Source organism: Oryctolagus cuniculus, chromosome 11, assembly GCF_964237555.1.
Source record: "Oryctolagus cuniculus chromosome 11, mOryCun1.1, whole genome shotgun sequence".
NCBI classification, from domain to species: domain Eukaryota; kingdom Metazoa; phylum Chordata; class Mammalia; order Lagomorpha; family Leporidae; genus Oryctolagus; species Oryctolagus cuniculus.
Window position 1 is genome coordinate 101,767,490 of NC_091442.1, and position 21,592 is coordinate 101,789,081.

Sequence of the window (21,592 nt, forward strand, 5' to 3'; positions counted from 1 at the left end):
TTTTCTTAAAAGTTAACACATATCTCTTTCCTGTTATCATCTTGTCCCTCATATTACTATGACTTCATTTCAGAAAAACACAATTGGCATTCAATTCTAAACACAAAATAAAAAGAATCTTATCAATCTCCAAAATTTTCCCCTAAACATGGATTTTTCTACTCAGTTGGTAGCAATCCAGTAGTTTACAGTATATTATTCCTCTTCAGTATCCATTTTACCCTCTTTAATGGAACATTCTCCAAAAGGGATGTAACATCTTCCATTAAAAGCAAATAAACCCTTGACCCAACACAGCCCTGCTCAGTGTTTCTGTTCCTGAAACAGAACTCCCCGAGAGGTGTGGACATGGTCTCCACTTCCTTTTCTCCTGTCCTCAGTGAGCCCATCCTTCGCAACCTGGAACCACTTTTTCTATTCCTTGATCTACTGCACATACTCCATCATCCCTCTCCTTTCTCAGTCTCTGCTGCTCGTCCCTATTGTCTGACCATCCCTGGAGTGTCAGTGCTCAATCATCTCCAGTATTTCTTGGCTATACCAGGTGGTCTTAGCCACTCCTGACTTCCAAGTTTGGAATTCCAGCCCAAATCTCTGCCCTGAATTCCAGATTTTGACATCCAAACGTCTACTTGAACTCTCTGATGTTTAACAGGCATCTGAACTTTAAATGCCCTAAACCAAGTCCCCAGTGACCTCACTTTCCCTATAAGATTCTTTATCTCAACAAACAGTAGCCCCCTTTCTCTTAAGATATTGAACTCAACCCTTCTCTTACATTTCATCTTTAGTCCAGCAGCAAATCTACTTCCTGGCCACTACCTTTTCTCATGTGGGTTATTCCATTAGCTTCCTAACTGGTCCCACTCCTTTTATCCTTGCTGCCTTAGTGTCAATTCTCAATCTTAGAGTCAAAAATGATCCATTTACCATGAAAGCCTGATCATGCCACTCAGCTCCCTTTCTCTCCCGAGAGAAAAGTGCAGAGTCCTCACAATGGCCTGCAGGGTTCTCCATCTCCAGGCAGTGGATCAGCTCACCTTTCCACTTACACTCCTACCTATACTCTCCCTCCTACTTGCTTGGTTCTGGACAGCAAAGCCTTCCTTTAAGGCCTCTGTACTTGTTCTTCCGTTGCCTGAAACGATCTTCCTCCAGACACTGCAGGACCAGCTTCCTCACTTCCTGCAGGTTCTACTCAAACATCACTTTCCCAGAGAACACTTACATCCAGATCCCAGCTGTGCTTTCCACGTTGTGAGAGGAGTAACCTTTCAAGTAGAATTTAAAATGAGGAAAACGTTTAGAGCCTAAGAATCTATCTCCCTGGTACCCAGACCAAAGATAGTTCCTGGTCATCTGTGTGCAAAGCACAGGTCACAAGAGTGAATAGGGATCATCCCTGCTTTTAATCAATGTTTATAGAATGGAAACTGTACTTGTACACGATCCTTGTTCCATGGTAAGACCCAAGAGTAGGCTGGGATTGGAAGGCTGATGTTGGGTCTCGGAATGGAGCAAGCTGTTGACAGTTCCATCTATTCTACAATACCAATTAGGCCCTGGAAACCTTCTGGGAGTCTGCCGATGCTGTGTAGCTAGTTTAAGAAAACAGCTTTTCATGAATTCCATCCTCTAGTCAGAGTCTATCAGATATGAAATTTTCTGCCTTATTCAATCCCTAAAAATAAATGGCCTTTCCTCATTTCTCCCTTACGTTTGCCATAATACTTTTAAACTTCAAGGTGTACAGAAATCGACCAGAAAGAATCCAACAGGAAATATGAAAGGTTCAGAGTGAAAGCTAAAGGAATAATGAAATCCATTCCATCTCTTGGATGACAGCACCACTAAAATCAAACTAAAACAAACTTGAAGAGCAGAGAAAACAGCTTCAAAGGCAGAGGAAAAGGGGCACTCCGGCAATGGACGCTTCGGTCAGGAGCTGGCAAACATGGCAGCTCCTGGAGCAGAGACTTAGGTGAGATCTGTCAAAGGATGAAGTCAAACAAATTCAGTGCAGCAAGAATAATACGCCAAACACTTTGTACACATATTTCTTCCAGCACTGACAGGCCCACTGCTGCTTCTTCCATGGGCACGAATGGAACCCTGCCTGGAGATCAGAAAATAAGGGAAGTTTTTGTTTCTCCTGTGTTACCCAGAGGCTGCAGGTCAGCATTTGAACGAGCCTCCTTTTCTCCTCTCAGGTGAGTTTCAGGATACACCATACTTGGCTCTCTTTAACACCTGTATGCAATCTGGATTCTTCAGCTACACTGTCAGCCTCTCATGTGCATAGTTCCAATTTGTTGATTTCTAGTTCTGAAGAGTGAAAGACAGAAATGAATGCACAACTGATCCTTTTAACTAAAGGTTTCAGATAAGCTCTTCTATTTGCAGTGAATGCTCAATTCAAGAAAATGCTGTTTCCCATCATTTTTCTGCCTTTATGAAGAGCAGTCCCTTCAAAATTTCATGATTGTGAGCTTCCCCTGGTGTCTAGGGAGAAGATTCTTGACAGATCAGTCATCACCTGCCGGAAGGGAAAAGCCAGGCCAACAGCTGCTTTCTCCAACAGCATCTGCATGTGTGACCTTCTCTTCCTGGTCTCACTGTTGATCAACCTACCCCAAGTGGGAGGAAGTAAACGGCACATTTGGTTCCATCGCAAGTCCACTGGCATGATGAACATTCTGATACAGCTTGTTCAGGTTTAAGGCTTTTTCCTGTGCTCCTGCCCTCCCCTCCCCTCCCCTCCCCTCCCCTCCCCTCCCTTGTTAACCTTGATTCTGGAACTGAGAGCACAGAGAGTAAGTCCTCAGCTGGCAAAGTAGGAGAGAATGACAGGTTTATGATATTCCTATTCTTCATTTGCAGAGATCATTTATAACCTGCATTCCCTGAGAGGCCAGCTGTAGCCCTCAGTGGCATTACACAATTATTTATGAAATCTCTTTGCAGGAAAAAAAAATACAGAGAAGAAGAAAGAACATTATACAACCCAGATCTCATGGCAGAGCTCTCCAGGTTCCCTGAGTATTGCAGGGCATTTAAGACAATTGGGTTCATGCTGTTTCTAGCAGTATAGGCTATTTTACCTGTTCTATTTCAAAGTTCAGATGCCATCACTACTGATACACACATTTTTCAAGACCACTAAAAGGCAGAAATATTAATAACATTCAGAAAGGCACGATCAGCTTTTTATCTCAATGTGAATTGCTGCAAAGAAACTCGCCTTTGCAAAGTAATGCTGTTCTTTGTCTATAACATCTCTTTAAAATATACATTATCCTCCCTGCTTGCAAATGGAGATTGTCATTTCCTTTACTTCCACCCATTTATTAACTACGTGCTCCATGTTTGTATCTTATTTCTGGTGGGGAAAAAAAAGAGGCATTGAACAAAGCCATTCATGCAATGATGTTTACTGAGACACTCCATTTCCTCATTTTACTCTTGTGAAAAACATGGAAAAACAAGGTCTGGTTGAAAAACCATCTTGAATGATGCCACCCAAAGAGGTCTCTGGGAGAAGTCTACAGTTTCTTCTTTAGTTCTACCCTCTTCAACACTTCACTTGCTACGGTGTTGGATGACTTGGAAGGTATTTTTTTTGGGGGGGTGGGAGCTTCTAAATTAGCACATTACACAGCATCACTGACACACTGAGTGATAACCAAGTTCTAAGAAGGTATCAATAGACGAGGATTTTTGGAAAAGCAACTTGCTAAGAAAATCTTATCTGGAAAAGAATAATGTAAATGGAACAACCAGTGCTGCTGAGGGCTGTGAGGGGAGGCATGGTTCACACTGATAGCGGCTGGGAACTTTTCATAAAGAAAAGCTTGGTAGGATTAACGATATGTCAATGTTGCTCTGCATGAACAGTAACAAAACAGACATGCCCAGAGCCAGGGAACTATGATGTTGTACGGGCCCCTATCTCATTTATGAGAACGACATTGGTCAGGAGCTGTGTATATTTAATGTAGTGAGGAGGAGGTATCAAATTGTCTTCAGTCTTAAGGAACTATTCTCAGCAGAAGGAAGCAGATTTATTCTTTGTTGTTCCAGAAGAGAGCATTAACTATGTAGGGTTTTAGAATGGCTGCTTTCATCTCAATATAAGGCAAAAGTTATTATCAGTAAGAACCTTTCCAATGACGGGGCTGCCTCAAAGGGAGGCAGTTTTCCAGTGACAAGTGTCAGCAGAAACTGGTGGGTTTCTGCTAAGGATGTATGAGAAAGGGTGCCTGACTCAGTTCAGAGAGAGGACTGCATAGATTTTCTGGCCTCTTCTGATTCTAAAATTCTGCTTTTATTTAAGACAAGTACAGAACAATCCTCTAACCACTAATGCATACAGAGAAATGTGAATTATTGCAAATGTTACGACCTTGCAGTCACATAAACAAACCTCATTAGGATACAGACCCACTCACAAGGTGGGGGGGTTTGCATCATTTCATGCAGCAATTGTTTGCTATCCTTGCTCTGCAAGGGATGAAAAACTGGATGTCAAGAACAAGGGCCTTTCTTTAAATACAAGGTTCATCCATGCTATTGTAGAGAATCAATTCTCCACTATCCCTGCATTTGTATCAAGCATTGTATATTATTAATAGAGTTTTAGAACATTGCCTTGTAGCCTTCTGGAGTTTTAGAGTTTCTAGAATGTGTCATATCTGCTGGCACCCAGCTTATAGAGAAAGGCTGGTACATTCATCACTACAGTGGTTCAAGTGAAAGCTGTGAAGCCATGGTGCCTAGATTCAAATCCTGGCTCTACTCCTTATGATCGTTGTGTGGCCTTGGGCAAGCAACCTAACTCTCCAAACTCAGAGTCCTCACATTAAAGTTGTGCTAATCAGTGCTGAGTCTTCAGATGATGCCCATGAACCAGATCTAAGCTAGGTAGGTGACTGGCTACGTGTTCTGGGTAGTTTATTTCCCTAAAAGATCTTAGATCATCCCAATTTGTCTTCAATCTGATATGTTCTAGGGCTCTGTCATTTTAAGAAGCATATGATGTTACATAAAGTAATTTGGTTACCAAGTACTCCACTTGTGGACTGTTTACTATAGGGGAATTAAAAAAATGATGAGTCAAGCCTTGCCCCCACATAGCCAACATAAATTGAAAGCCAAAAGAGTGCATTTTAAATGAAATCTAAGTACATATTTTGAAGTACACTAACTTGTAAAGATATTTTATATTTTAAACTATTTAAATGTAGATATCATCCATCAATCTTTCACTACAGAGCTCCAATGATAATTAGACTATAACATGGATAGGAACTTCTTGAACAGTGTTTGCATTGATAAGAAAACTGTTTCTATATTAATGAAAAAGTATTAGTTTGAGTTGGAAAACAGAATGGCTTTGTTATGATGTAGTTAATTATTATAAACTTTAAAATGTACTTTACTCAGCTGCAGCTGCAAAGGCATAATGCAGATGTAGCCTAGAAATTACCACAAAATAATAATTTCTAAAACAACCAAAATGTGTAGCTTTAGAGTCTGTAAAATATTTCAACAAAAATTGCTTTATTTGTGTCTTGTGACAATGGTGTGTGTCAGGTTGTTACCAATCTCATTTTAGGAAGAAGAAACTAGGTTCTGACTAAGAGGCTTGTCCCAGGGTTACAGAGGTTAACAGGTATCAGGACAGGATTTTTAACTCTGATCTCATGGCTTCAAATCTGGCATTCTAACAAAGCTCATCAAATTAAGAGTTGACTGGCCAGCGCCGCGGCTCACTAGGCTAATCCTCCGCCTTGCGGCACTGGCACACCGGGTTCTAGTCCCGGTTGGGGCGCCGGATTTTATCCCAGTTGCCCCCTCTTCCAGGCCAGCTCTTTGCTATGGCCAGGGAGTGCAGTGGAGGATGGCCAAAGTACTTGGGCCCTGCACCCCATGGGAGACCAGGATAAGTACCTGGCTCCTACCATCGGATCAGCGTGGTGTACCGGCCACAGCACGCTGGCTGCGGTGGCCATTGGAGGGTGAACCAACAGCAAAGGAAGACCTTTCTCTCTCTCTCTGTCTACTCTGCCTGTCAAAAAAAAAAAAAAAAAAAAAGGAGTTGATACCCACGTGATACAACAATTTTCCACCAGACATTGTCAGAATTGGGAAGTCAAAATGGGTTTATTCATCGCCCCCTATTATTTCTGTCTTAGAAATCAGTCCCACTTCTAGTAACAGGAGTTGAGACTGTCCATGGGAGGAGCTCTCGCCCTACTCCTCAGCTCCACCGGGAGCTAAGACCACCCCTCTAGGCCTGCAACCTATGTCTAGATAATTAGCTCCCTCCCCATGTTCCTTTGTGATTGGCTCAGGGATGAACAAATGATCTGAACCAGGTTGACCTGCACTGATGGGATGGAATATTGGAGGAAACACTTGGAAATGATAAGCTCTGTTTTCTTGTGGGGCCAAGTTTAATAGGAGCTGGGCTTGAGACCCCTCCTTCCCACCAACATGCAGAGAAGGCCTGTTGGGGAAAAGGGCTGATGCAGAAGGGAGCAGAACCAAGCTATGTGGACCCAGGGAGCGCGGTAAGGAAAAGTGCGTGGATCCAGAACAGCCAGACTGAGCCAAGACGTGATTCACACACTTGCCCTTTGCTGCCGAAGCTGTTGTGCGTGGGGTTGCAGTTTCCTGTGCCCAGAAGAGTGCTTCAGTCACATTCAAACAGAGTGAGCTGAGACTACATGATCAGTCCCATTTCCTCTAGACTTTAAAAAACCTTTCTTGCTTTTACCACTGAAAACAGAAAATGGAGAAGAAGAAAAAGAGAATTCTTCTACCCTTGAAAGTTTAGCAAGGTCAGATGACAACAGCCAACACTCTGACCTGGACTTAGAAACTGGACTGAATATAATGAGAAACATTCCAAAAATTTAACAAGTGGAAAAATCGCCTGGTGTGCCTCTTTGAGAACAAGCTGCTCAGTGTCAGCAAGCCTAAGGCACTACAAAATATCACAAGGGCAACTCCACGGAAATGGGACTTTTATATATTGTCATATTTCTTATTTATTCAACTGAAAATAGAATCTCTTTTATTGATTTTTTAAAAAAATTGATGGTCCGGTTTTAATTGAAAACAGTCACCTTGGTTAAGCATTAGCACATGGAGGGGGAGGGCAGGGGCATCAGAGCCTCTCCTGTCAGCAAAACTTTGCCATCTAATTTGCCTCCTTGCTGGACTTGACAGAGAATGAAAGAATCTGGCCCTGTAAGATGACCATCAAAACCTGAAAAGGAATCCATCTCTGATTCTTTCATTTAAGACTGATGTATGGGATATGCAAGACACTAATCATATTGGAATTAATGTTGCCTGAATGACACAAATCATTGAAATTTCTAACCTCAAGACTGTCACAGGCAGAGCAGGGAGTGCTTTGAGAAGAGGCAATTAGCTGACCACATTAATAAACAAAATGTACCACACAACAGGTTGAAATTCCGTTTTCTACTTGTGCTCGGTAACGCTGCCTTTGGTAATAGATGGTCACTGGTCTCGAGTTCTTGGCTTGAAACAGAGCACAGATATCATCAACACCCCCAGTTATCTCTGAAGCCAGCGCATCAGCTTGTCAGTCTGACAAGCTGTCAAACTTGAGCTCCTGATGGAAAAGTTTCCCCAGTTTATTCCTAACCTTCTTTTTTGGGTTACATATTATATGTGCTTGAGTATTAGGAGTTACTCTTTAGATATTAGTGAAAGAAAATTTTGAAATCATGGACAGATTGAGGTGTTCTGAACAGTAGAGAGGGGATGGAAATCTAAATTAAAAACAAGCTACGGGGGCTGGTGCTGTGGTGTAGCGGGTAAAGCTCCCACCTGTGCCGGCATCCCATATGGGTGCTGGTTCAAGTCCCGACTGCTCCACTTCCGATCCATCTCCTGCTAATGGCCTGGGAAAGCAGAAGAAGGTGGCCCAAGTCCTTGGGCCCCTGCATCTGCATGAGGGGACCCAAAAGAAGCTCCTGGCTCCTGGCTTTGGATCGGCGCAGCTCTGGCTGTTGCTGCCATCTGGGGAGCGAACCAGTGAATGGAAGGCCTCTCTTTCTCCCTCTCTGCCTCTGTCTCTCTGTAATTCTGCCTTTGAAATAAATAAATCTTTAAGAAAACAAGCCATGGCCGGCGCCATGGCTCAACAGGCTAATCCTCTGCCTGCGGCGCCAGCACTCCGGGTTCTAGTCCCATTTGGGGCGCTGGATTCTGTCCAGGTTGCCCCTCTTCCAGTCCAGCTCTCTGCTATGGCCTCGGAGTGCAGTGGAGGATGGCCCAAGTGCTTGGGCCCTGCACCGGCACAGGAGACCAGGAGAAGCACCTGGCTCCTGGCTTCAGATCAGTGCAGTGTGCCGGCCACAGCGGCCATTAGGGGGTGAAGCAATGGAAAAAGGAAGACCTTTCTCCCTGTCTCTCTCTGTCTACTCTGCCTGTCAAAAAAATAAAAAAGTAAAAAAAAAACAAAAACAAAAACAAAAACAAGAAAAAGAAAACAAGCCACTAACATCAAAAAATCTGAGGTGGCATGGTAATAAGAAAACTTCTATAGTCAAGGGATATATTTATGAATTGGGGAAACATTGTAAAATGCTGTTCCTTTCAACACAGTTGCACTCTTTTTTGAAGGCTGATTCTATAAATTCCAATAACACTGACATGCTGAGTAGAATTTCTTGTACAGTATATATAAAAGTATAGGTGGATAAATTACTTTTTCTTTTTTTCTCGGTGATGTTGATGTGTCTGCCTCATGGCTTTCTGGAATCTCCAAGCTTCTCTAGTTAGCAACTTTGTGTATTTCAAGAAGGTTCTAGAATTTATTTAAGGAAAAGATCCCCTCCTTTCACTTAGTGTTTTATAACCATGCTATAAGGTTAATATGTTACTGTGGTAAGATAGCGTCTGCTGTATTCTTCGACACCCTGGCCCGGCAGAGGAGTCCATCCATCCTTAGCATTCCCTGGCTTGAGATCATTCCACACAGAGGCTCCTGCCTCATCGTGTGGTATGCTCCACCGCAGACTTTGTGTTCATACAGTTAAAATGATAAAGAGGAAGATTCCAATTCTGCTCTCAGAACACATTCTCAGTGTGGATAACAAGAATAAAAAGCTGGTCTTCACAGAACGGTACAACCATGGGAGCACTTGCATTTTTATATTGCTGCTGTTAACTCTGTTCTACAATGAATCAGGGTTTTTTGAATTAGGGACTGGCAGGTGATACATCTGAACTGATAGCCATTTCATCTACCTATTTATTATCTATCAAATGACAGAAATTTACAGTTTAGAATATGCTTTCGCATGAATTATCTGCTAGACATAAATATGAGAAGCAGGCTTTACCCACACTTTAAAGACAAGGGAACTGAAGTTCAGAGACACCACATGACTTGTCCAGGTGACACAGACAAAAAGAAACCAGTTCAGAACTACAACTGAAGGAGCACTAAGGAAATGGCGTTGTTTGGAGAGAGACCACAGACAGCAACTTCTCTGTGTACAGAGTAAACCCCACAACTACATACAAACTTTGCCCTAACACAGGAGAGGCAGAGTTCTGCCAAGGTGGGCAGGTCTCCACTCAAAGGACCAACAAGTAATCACTGTACTTTTGCATTTAAAGGGTTGAATAGTGATACCCATGTACTGATTCACTGAGTTTCCACTACACTGCTAATGATTTTGTCCCCTGCTGCCTATGTAAGTGTAATTCATTACAATATATGGGACACCAGTATCTGTGGAACTATTACAAATATTTCTCACTTTGATGGGAGCAGCCCACGGGGCATCTGGGGATATGCTGAGGCGGAGCAGGAATTGCATTCCAGCCCTTCCATTTTCCGGGTATGAGGAAGACTCATTTCCTTGGCTTCCTCCATGTAAATGGGCAGTTATGGGGATTCAACAGACATCGTCTGGGGAACCCCAGGTATGAACCTGGCCACTGTGGGGCTTCCACATGGCTCAGTTCTTATTTCCCTTCCTTTAATATCAAAAGATCAAACGTTTGTAGAACTAATATAATATGTCAAGTGCTTCGAATAAAGAAGTTAATTGGTTGGCTTTAGATCAGTGCAGCTCCAGCAGTTGCAGCCTTCTGGGAGTGAACCAGTGGATGGAAGACCTCTCTTGCTCCTAAGTATGTAATACTGTTTAAATTGAGGAACAGTAGACTTGTAATTGAATTGACTTTTTAATGATTTAGAAAAGGTCTTTACAGTATCTGATCTATTGCCTCAGGCAATATATTTCCACGAGAACACTTAAAACCCAAGGACTTCTACATGATGGATTTGCCTCACTAATGCTTAAACTAAATTTTGTGCAAAGATATGTATTTTTCTTACTGTTGCAGAGTTTTTCCATTTGTGAAACCACAAATACTATTTCATTTTTATATGCATTTCTATAAATGGAAGCCCAGAAATGATTTTAAGTTTTAGCATCTTAAACTATTCTTCCTTTTCTCATAAGTTTGGAGAATGGGGTCCCCAAGCCTTATGAATTCCATTATTCTCTGTTGTTATTCATTTTTTTGTCATATTTATTAGGGGTTCTATGAGCTTCCTGTACTAGGATGTCTCTGTCCTTCTCCAAACCTGGGAAATTTTCTGCTAGTATCTCACTAAAAAGGCATTCTAATCCTTTCTCCCTCTCCATGCCTTGAGGAACTCCTAGAACCCAAATGTTGGTTTTTTTAATAGTATCCTGTAGATTACCGACAATATTTTTTAGATTTTTTCTTTTTTTTTTTTTATTACAGGCAGAGTGGACAGTGAGAGAGAGAGACAGAGAGAAAGGTCTTCCTTTTTGCCATTGGTTCACCTTCCAATGGCCACCGTGGGCAGCGCGCTGCACTGATCCAAAGCCAGGAGCCAGGTGCTTCTCCTGGTCTCCCATGGGGTGCAGGGCCCAAGTACCTGGGCCATCCTCCACTGCACTCCTGGGCCACAGCAGAGAGCTGGCCTGGAAGAGGGGCAACAGGGACAGAATCAGGTGCCCCGACCAGGACCAGAACCCGGTGTGCCAGTGCCACTAGGCGGATGATTAGCCTATTGAGCTGTAGATTTCTAATTTCCTCTTCTTTTCTTTGGTTTGACTGTATACTTTCCTGTTCTCTGTCTTCTAAGTTCGATATTCTCTCTTCTGCATCACTCATTCTGTTTTTATTATTTATTTTTTTATTTAATAAATGTGAATTTACAAAGTGTAACTTTTGTATCTGTTGTTATTCATTTTAAGGCTACAATGACTTTTAAGTTTCATTCAAGGAAACTTCCAAGGATTCCAATTTGACCCTCAATATTGGAAACTTTTACCTCCTTCTATGTCGTCTCCATAGAACTCAGAAATAATGTGTATACACATATTAATAATGCTAGGACACACTGTGTAGAATGCGATAACATATCAAAGTGCTCTGACTACTTAAACGCTCTATGTACATTAAGGTATCATCATTCAAACGTGAGTGTAGCATTTATCTACTAGGGAATGGAAATGGGGGAGCACTTTAGAATCTTCTGCCGGCTGGCGCCGCGGCTCACTAGGCTAATCCTCCACCTGCAGCGCTGGCACTCCTGGTTCTAGTCCCGGTTGGGGCGCTGGTTCTGTCCCGGTTGCTCCTCTTCCAGTCCAGCTCTCTGCTGTGGCCCGGGAGTGCAGTGGAGGATGGTCCAAGTCCTTGGACCCTGCACCCACATGGGAGACCAGGTGGAGGCACCTGGCTCCTGGCTTTGGATCGGCGCAGTGCGCCGGTCATAGCGGCCATTTGGGGTGTGAACCAATGGAAGGAAGACCTTTCTCTCTGTCTCTCTCTTACTGTCTAACTCTGCCTGTCCATAAAGAAAAAAGAACCTTCAGCCTAATGAGTCCAATTGAGGATTATAGGCTAGAGAAGCTAAGTGTTCAGCATGATAGGATGTCCCTTGTTTAGCAATGTTTACATCATTACAATTCAGTGGTTTGAAAGATGCTATTAGCGCTGATATCAATTTTTTTCCTCACATATTCACTTAAGACAATTAAAGGCCAGAATATTGCTTATATCAGAATAAAAGCAAACAATGGCCACAATATTTGCAATTCCCCTGTATTCCAACACAGGTATCTTTTAATAATGTTTCAAATTGAAAACAGGCAATTGAATGTCCCTCCAGAAGTACATTCTCAATGTTTGCTAACACACTAATTTAAGAGATGGAAAGAACATTAAATTTATCTCAATTTAACTTTAGGCAGTGTTTTTCTAAGTTAAGCAAAGCTCCCCCAAACATTTGTTGAGTAGACTTTAAGAAGGCAAAAGCACCTATGAATTATTACAGCCACCAAGAAGTTCAGGTTTCTGGCCTCAGGCTAGAATTCCAAATCAGTCTAGTGGTGTGCTCAGCTAAATGTAGAGAGAAAGAGGGGTTTCTAAGAACATGAAACGGTCTTAGTGATTTTTTTTCCCTCAACTGCATTCTGCTTTCTTTTCCTGGGAAAGAAGGAAAGCCTCAAGGTGAACTTGTGCATTTCAGTGGGAGACAGAGTGGAGACAGCGCTAAGCAAGCCACCGTCAACCTCCTGGGAGAACTCCCTTGAGGAAGTACCACAGGAACTGAGCTCTGGGTTGCAAGGAGGTATAACTGTTCCTTACAGGGATTTCAATTGCTAATTCAAGCCTTTAGGAAGACCCAGCTTTATTGTCTAAACACATAATTTCAGAGAAGAATACAGTCCAGAATGAGTGACAGGTTGTTATAAAAGCAAATGAATTTCATACAGTATTACTGCAAATGAGCAAAAAAGCAGGGCGGGGATATACAAAAAAATCAGCTGAGCGAATGGTGGAAAAGTCACATAAATTGAACTTCTCAACAAGAAGATCACTGAATATTTCATATTTTGAAAGGTTAACACTTTGAAATGATACAATTTTTAAGAGGTATGCTCGTCATTGATTCCTAAGTTTTGGTCTTGTCAGACTAGGGGACATTTCCAAAAAAACATAACCTAAACAGTTACAATCCCAGAATCCCTTTTTCTTATTGATCAGATTCTTGAAGTGCCATCTCTGATTTTCTCTGCAGAAAAAAAAAAAAAGCTGTATCAAACAGCAGGAGTTTAGAAAGCCTCTAATAAGCTGCTGGTTTTGGATGGAGCCATGTCTCTATCTGACATTCGATCGTCAGTAGGGAAATAAGCACTCTCTCATTGATGCCCTGTAGATCACCGCATTCCATCAACCTGCTTATCTCACTCTCCTGTCTGCTTGTGGGCTTTTCCTACCTGGCCAGATAAACGTTTGTTCTATTTTCTCCAGGCAAGACACTCCTGAAAGGCTTTCTTTCTCACCCAGTAAAAGAAAGCAGACTGCATTTTTGATTGGAGTGACAGGAAAAAGATTTGGGCTATTCCAAAGGTAACATTGCCCCTGTCCGTGAGCAACATTGCTTGACTACCTCTGAGTGTTCACACTTAGACTTAAGAGTAATTAATACTTGAAAAAACTGTCCTATGAGAAGAAATTTCATAAATCATACAAGCAGGTATCTCTGTTAGTAAGATCAACACAGACAATAACAACTAATGCTCATGAATGGACCACCCTTCCTTACCCGGGAAAGATAAGGGTTCAAAACTATTTCATTTGTATTAATATATAAAGACTACATGATTAAGATGAAAACAACTCTTGTCTCTGAAATGCTGTCATTAGGGAAATTTAACCACATATGTGATCTACAAACACTACCAAGCAGCTGGAAATAAATGGGCTGGATGGAGACAAGAGCTTTCAGACTGTCTTAAAAGAGCAGCAGCGAAAACAGTGATGAAGATTAAAAGACAACACCTAACAAGAGAAAGGGAAAATTATTCTTTCCATGTCTCTCTCACATTTTCCATCTTGCTTCAATAAAACATGATCTGTAATCCCAACATTGCAATTCCCTGCACAAAGGGCCCTGAGAACAATTCTATACCAAGACAGCACAAAGGAGACCAAAATCCCAGGCTCTTTTAATCCAAGGCATTTGCAGGCGGAACAGTCACAGTTTCCAGAACATTCTCTTCACATTTTTCCTTTATGAGCTGTAGCACAGAATGTTTACAAAAGGCTTTTGAAAACAGAATCTCACCAAACAGTTGAGAAAAATATTTAACAACCAAGGCAAAGCAATTACAGTCAAATTTTCACCTCGAGATTCTCATCTTAGGTGTGGGAGGCAGAGAGAAGTCTCTTAGCACATCAGTTTGAACCTAGAATGAGGAGGAAAAGAGTGGATTCTGCCAATAGTCATCAACAAATCCATATCTTTGAATCGCAGGGCAAATCTGCAGAGCTAGCTGTCCATCAGAATGTGCTTTGACAACAGTGTCACAGTTGGGCTATGGTTGACTCCAGCGTCTGAGCAGTGATCCAAGGGTAGGCTAGACAGGGACATCCTCACCAAAAACATGGCAAGGTCTGAAGGCAACAGACCTCTTTTCAATGATCTGGCCCAGGCAGAAGCATCGTTTTCAAATATTTAAGATGACAACATGAGATGACGCAACTAGTCCCTGTAGCACAGTTTTATACACACGTGTAAATGTAGGAGAATACTAACAACAGGACACAGAGTTAATAATACCTCCCCATCCCCTAGCTTCTGCCCCATTATTCAACCAGTTTACATTTTATAATCTAACTTCTATTATTCATTTGCATTGTAACTTGATTCTGGTTCGATGTTATTCCCTTTAGGGCAAAGACTTTGTGGGGCAATGAGATGAGACACCACTTCCTAGGGAAGAATGGGTAAGAAGGATATGTACATACATTCCTTTTCTAGGAAGGGCTGCTCCAGACTGGTTCCAGTGAGCAGGGAATGAGAAATACCCCATAAAATAGCAGAGTTCCAGTTAGGAGTGGACAACAAGCATCTGTTGTGAGCCACTGTTCAATATTCGAATGCATTACCTGATATGGGTGAAAGGCAAACACATCACAGACTGCTGAACACCTTACCTGGGCCATCTGCCTCTCCAGTTTTGATCGGGGAATATCATCAAAGTAGTTTTCATTTCTTCTCCTCCTTGCATCGCCCTGCATGATAATGTGAGGAACGTCTAGGGAGCCACCAGTGGTGTAAGTGCTTTGGCTAAGTGATGGAGACAACTGAGGAGGAGTGTGATTACCACTGGGTTCCTGAATGGAAATACATCATGAAATAAATACCATGCTCTGTGGCTAACCTTTGGTTCAAAACTGCGAAACACTGACAAGACAAAAACCCGTGGGGAGGTGGGAGTGGTTTTTGAACCGACTGCCAAGGACAGGATGACATCTGTCATTTTATTAACAGCATGATCTAGTCAATGCTTTCCCCCATAAGCATTTCTGGTCAAAGGCTTAAAGTATCAAGAATCAGGCTTTGTTTTCTTAAACCAGAGCTATGGGGATTTGAGTAGGGAAGCACAGCTCTGTTGGGCACCCCGACACCATCACGTGTGTTCACAAGGGGAGAAGGGGGTCTTCGCATAGGCAGAGCCCTCACCATGGAATATGCAATCATGGGAAAGCTAACATGGAACTGAATGGGTGTTGATCCTCCACCAGAGTGTTCTGACAGTAGGACCCAGGAGAGGACACAGGAGGGCCACACAGCATGTCGCGTGCAAGGACTGCAGAGCAGGGCAAGCAACGACAGAGGGTGCTCAAGCACAGAGAGCTGCCCCAAGTCCAGAACGGCTGAGCTGGGGTGCTGGTTCTGCCCGGCATGTGTCTCCCAGGGGTTCTGAACTTTCTCTGACAGATTTAGGTCCTGCACTTTTTTTTGGAAATCTCTTTGATCCATCTGTTTCTCCCCTAAATCTCTTCTGGACAGTTAATGCCAGAGGTTCAGGAAGGGAACACAGCAAGCAGCAGGAAATCGCTCTCTGCAGAGTCCTTCTGAGGTCATTACAGTGATGGCGCCTACAGCTTCTTCCCCTTCTATGGAAAAAAGGAAGGTAAGACCTCATCCCTTTCTAGCCTAATTTTCCTTCAATTTATTTAAGGCTGCTCTTCCTGAGGGGGGAAATGAATTGTATTTCTACTTCCCCTACTCTCAAAGCCCTCAAGTAGCTTCCAAACATGCCAGTGTATCCTGATTCCCCCAGTAATCAATTTTCTTCGTGGTTCCCTCCTGGAGCCAATTCTCTGGCATTCCCTGACATCTCGGTATATTTTCTTCTCTTTCCAAGCTCAGTCAGACTCAGAAGCTTCACAGCTTATCTCCTGCCCAGCCCCCTGCCACCCTGACGGTAGCTACACCATTCTGCTGCGCCTCCTTAGAGACAGTTACATCCAAGGGCCATGCCTGTGTCCCCCATTTACTGTCGCACTGCCTTTCCTGACACCTTGCAGAAAAGGGAATCTGAAGTAAGCACAGGACTGAAGAGAACAGTATGGGGAATCTCCAGCTTGCCAGGGAGAGCCCAACTTTGAGATGAATGTTGGAAAGGTTCTTAGAGAAGCCATGAAAACAGGAGATGTCGGCTGCTCCTTGGCACTGCTGTTCCTCCTGGAAATCGTCTCTCATTTTCTCTCTCTGTCCTTTCCCTTCCTGTTTATTTCCCTCCCCCTTCCTTGGTTCCTCTTATTGCTTCTCCCTGTAATCCTAAAATATAGCTGAAAGAGTTCATTAAATAAAGTTTTAGTTCTCTATTCTTAATTTTTTTAGAAGGGGGTAAAGATGGACAATTTTCATGTCTTGAAAAAAAGAAGACCCTAAGGTTAATTTTAAATTGATCTTTACTTAACTCCAGTTCTTTATTGATTTTCTTTCTGTGGGTTTGAGGGGTCTGACAGAAAACTCATTTCCGCTCTCTTGGTGTAGACGGGAGTGTGGGATAGGAGCTGGTTCCTAAAGGCGGAGGTTGGCCAGACTGAATTCCATGACAGATGCGTATCATCTAAAGCTCAAAAACACAGATCTAACCAATCAACAAAAACAAAGCTCGTTTTATAAAACACAACCAAAAGGGGGATTGTGAGCTCCACAGGGAACTGCACTCCTTGCCCATAGCTTCAGCTGCTTTATTGCATGATGAGATTTTGGAGGCCAAGAGCAGAGGACACGGAGGACTTCTTGGCACTTACCCTGAGGGTGATGGACCGAGGGGGCTTCTGCGGTGGATCCTCGTGCAGCCTGTCTCCCAGAGAGGCCAAAATGCGTTTCCTGTGGCCAATCAAATTGATTTTTAAAACCTGAAACGACATGATTTGGGTTAACTATCTCACCTGAGAAAACATAACTTGTATATGTCCTAAAACATGACAAGCACAAAAGTCATCTGTGTCAAGGTAGCCCACGCTCGAGGGATGCGGCGTTGAAGGCAGTGTGACTGTCAAGTTCAGAAAGAGGACGGAGCAGCTTCTAGGAAATCTGGAGGGACGAGCGTGGGGTTGGAAAAGCAGGCACAGAGCCATCTCCTTTGAGTCCCGCTGCCCTCAGAGTCCCATTGTTTACCCAGTAGCCAGGATACCTTTCAAAAATACAAACCAGCTCACATCATTAATCAGCTGAAAACTCTGACGGCTGCTAATGCTGAGTCCTGGCCTGGCCCTGAGCACCTAGGGCTAGCTGTCCTCTGTCCCTCTCTAACCACGTCCCTGTCCCTCTCCATCCAGGATGCTCACTCATACAGGCCTCCTCTGGGCCTTGAACACTCCCTACTCATTCCTGCCTTGGGGAACTCCCCGTGCTCCTCCATTTTCTGGAAATGCTGCATGTTTTCAAACAACCAGAGACTGTACCCTTGTGGAGGCTGCTCAAATGCTGTGTCCCCCCCCCCCAACTCTTCAGGAAAAGGGCTGTGCCTCAACCCTCATTGTGCATGACCCTACAAACCCTGTTTTTGACCATTCTATGAAATCACTTTATTTCTAGTTCGTGAACCCGATCTCCTTCTGTGAGCTCCCTAAGAACAGGATACAGATCTATGTTTGTTTGTTTGTTTGTTTGTTTGTTTTTGACAGGCAGAGTGGACAGTGAGAGAGAGAGACAGAGAGAAAGGGCTTCCTTTTGCCGTTGGTTCACCCTCCAATGGCCGCCGCGGCCAGCACGCTGCAGCCAGCGCACCACGCTGATCCGAAGCCAGGAGCCAGGTACTTATCCTGGTCTCCCATGGGGTGCAGGGCCCAAGCACTTGGGCCATCCTCCACTGCACTCCCGGGCCACAGCAGAGAGCTGGCCTGGAAGAGGGGCAACCGGGACAGAATCCGGCGCCCTGACCGGGACTAGAACCCGGTGTGCCGGCGCCGCAAGGCAGAGGATTAGCCTAGTGAGCCGCGGCGCTGGCCTGGATACAGATCTATGTTTATCACTACTGTTTCCTGAGTAATAAAGCAATACTTGACATAATATGTGCCCAATGTATCTGAAAGAATGGATGTAAGGACAAAAGTAGAAAAATGAGGGTTAGAATCAAATGCTGCCTACTTGGGGTGGACTCAGCGTCTCCCCAGGCTGGGCTGTGGAGTCTGACCATGCTGTTGAAGGATGCTGTGCAAGCAGTGTCTTAGGGAACTAAGCACTGCACAGATCCTCAAGCCCCGGTCCTATTCCTGATACTTTACAGACGCCACTCCCTTCAGTTTTGACAAGATCTCTTTGTAGAAGGGGTTTTCTCATGTCACAGATGGAGAAATGGAGGTTCAGAGTGGTTACACTGCTTACGCAAGAGCTAGTACTACAGGATTTGAATCAGGTTTTTGTTTCATTCTAAGGTATACACCGCAAAGCTTGGGTATGTCTCTAAATATTACTGATTTTTAAAATCAATATATTGTAAATCCATTCATAAAAATGTACTTACTCCTTCCACCCCCATGTATAGTGCCAGGATACAGCAACTTTGGCTTTGTCATTAGTTTCCAAAGTAATTACAACTTAAGTAAAAATTCTCCTCTCTTTACAAGTTTTTTTGGGGAGAGGTGGGCATTTCTTTGGTACACATCCCTTGGTACCTTGAATTTTTATTTACCTATTTATCAGTTAGCCTAATGGTCTTTCTGCCTTAACTGATTTAGATTTTAATTAGCACTATGTCAACCCCTTTATATCTTCCCAAACCCCATGTCAGTTGATGATGATGGGATGGTAAGTGTTAACCAAGGTAAATGTGTATATGCACCATACCCTCACGATTTTATAAACTGTTATCTTCCCAATCTGATGCATCCTAATCATTGCAAGTTTGTTAACCTAAAGCAGCTCCTCTTTCCCAAAGATCATTTTAGTTGCCATTCTCTGGACCTTTTCCTACCCTGTAAACTGCTTAGGGTTTGTTGAAAAAAAGGCTCACAATATGAAAAAATAAACAAAACTGACACACCACTGGCCCAACTAACCAAAAAAAGGAGAGAGAATTCCCAAATCAATAAAAATCAGAGATGAAAAAAGGAAATGTAACAACAAACACTAAAGAAATAAAAAGAATCATCAGAAATTACTACATAGAGCTGTATGCCAACAAAATGGGAAACCTAGAAGAAATAGATTCCTGGACATAAACCTACCTTAATTGAGCCATGAAGACACAGAAACCTAAACAGAACCATAACCAAAATGAAAACTGAATCAGCGGCCGGCGCCGCAGCTCACTAGGCTAATCCTCCGCCTTGCGGTGCTGGCACACCGGGTTCTAGTCCCAGTCAGGGCACCGGATTCTGTCCCTGTTGCCCCTCTTCCAGGCCAGCTCTCTGCTGTGGCCAGGGAGTGCAGTGGAGGATGGCCCAGGTACTTGGGCCCTGCACCCCATGGGAGACCAGGATAAGTACCTGGCTCCTGCCATTGGATTAGCGCGGTGCGCCAGCCGCAGCGCGCCGGCCATGGTGGCCATTGGAGGGTGAACCAACGGCAAAGGAAGACCTTTCTCTCTGTCTCTCTCTCTCACTGTCCACTCTGCCTGTCAAAAACAAAACAAAACAAAACAAAACAAAACAAAACAAAACAAAACAAAACAAAACCTGAATCAGTAACAAAGGCCTTCCCCAAAAAGAAAAGCCCAGGACTGGATGGCTTCACTGCTGAATTCTACCAGACATTTAAAGAAAAATTAACTCCAATTCTTCTCAAGTTATTCAAAACAATAAGGAGAGGGAATCCTCCTAAACTTTCTATGAAGCCAGCATAACCTTAATTCCTAAACCTGAAAAAGATGCAAGAGAGAAAGAGAATTACAGACCAATTCCCCTAATGAACATAGACACAAAAATCCTCAACAAATTCTAGCCAATTGAATCGAACAACACGTAGAAAGATCATCCACTCAAAGTGGGATTTATCCCTGGTATGCATGGATGGTTCAACATTAGCAAATCAATCAATGATACATCACATTAACAAACTGCTGAACAAAAACCATATGATTATCTCAATGGATGAAGAGAAAGCATTTGATAAAATACAACACATTTTATGATGAAAACCATAAGCAAATTGGATACAGAAGGAACATTCCTCAACACAATCAAGGCAGTTTATGACAAACCCATGGCCAGCATCCTATTGAATGGGGAAAAGTTGGAAGCATTCCTACTGAGATCTAATACTAGAAAGGTATGCCCACTCTTACCATTGCTATTCAATATAGTCCTGAAAGTTTTAGCCAGAGCCATTAGGCAAGAAAAAGAAATCAAAGGAACACAGATTGGGAAGGAAAAAGTCAAACTATCCCTATTTGCAGATGATATGATTCTATATCTATATCTATATCTAGGATCCAAAAGACTACACTAAGAGTCTATTGAAACTCATAGAAGAGTTTGGTATAGTAGCATCACATAAAGTCAATACTAAAAAATCAACAGTCTTTGTATACACAGGCAATGCCATGGCTGAGAAAGAACTTCTAAGATCAATCCCATTCACAATAGCTACAAAAAATTCAAATACCTTGGAATAAATTGAACCAAGGATGTCAAAGACCTCTATGATGAGAATTACAAAACATTAAAGAAAGAAATAGAAGATACAAAAAAATGGAAAAATCTTCCATGCTCATGGATTGGAAGAATCAATATCTTCAAAATGTCCATTCTTCTGAAAGCAATTTACAGATTAAATGCAACACCAATCAAAATACCAAACAAATTCTTCTCAGATCTAGAAAAAATGATGCTGAAGTTCATACAGAGGCACAGGAGACCTCGAATAGCTAAAGCAATCTTATACAATAGAAACAAAGCTGGAGCATCACAACAACAGATTTTTAAGACATACTACAGGGAAGTTATAATCAAAACAGCCTGGTACTGGTACAAAAACAGATGGACAGACCAATGGAACAGAATAGAAACACCAGAAATCAATCCAAACATCTACAAGCAACTTATATTTGATCAAGGAGCTAAAACCAATCCCTGGAGCAAGGACAGTCTCTTCAACAAATGGTGCAGGGAAAACTGGATTTTCACATGCAGCAGTATGAAGCTAGACCCCTACCTTACACCTTACACAAAAATCCACTCAACATGGATTAAAGATCTAAATCTATGACCCTACACTATCAAAGTATTAGAGAACATTAGAGAA

The 21,592-nt window shown here is 42.8% G+C and overlaps 1 protein-coding gene across 28 annotated transcripts in view; it reads right to left on the bottom strand.

Annotated features, from left to right (window-relative positions):
• The window catches only part of ANKS1B (ankyrin repeat and sterile alpha motif domain containing 1B), a 1,216,905-nt gene that overhangs the window by 58,817 nt on the left and 1,136,496 nt on the right, over positions 1-21,592 (bottom strand). For 20 of the 28 annotated variants that reach the window (XM_051846546.2, XM_051846542.2, XM_051846541.2 and 17 more), the window contains 2 exons: positions 17,155-17,262; positions 15,040-15,219 (listed from right to left, as the gene is read on the bottom strand). In XM_051846546.2, the coding sequence (XP_051702506.1) occupies positions 15,040-15,219; positions 17,155-17,262 (288 nt within the window). Of the gene's footprint in view, positions 1-10,517; positions 14,289-15,039; positions 15,220-17,154; positions 17,263-21,592 lie in introns of those variants that run through there. The other 8 variants (XM_051846549.2, XM_051846548.2, XM_051846552.2 and 5 more) reach the window with 3 other exon arrangements.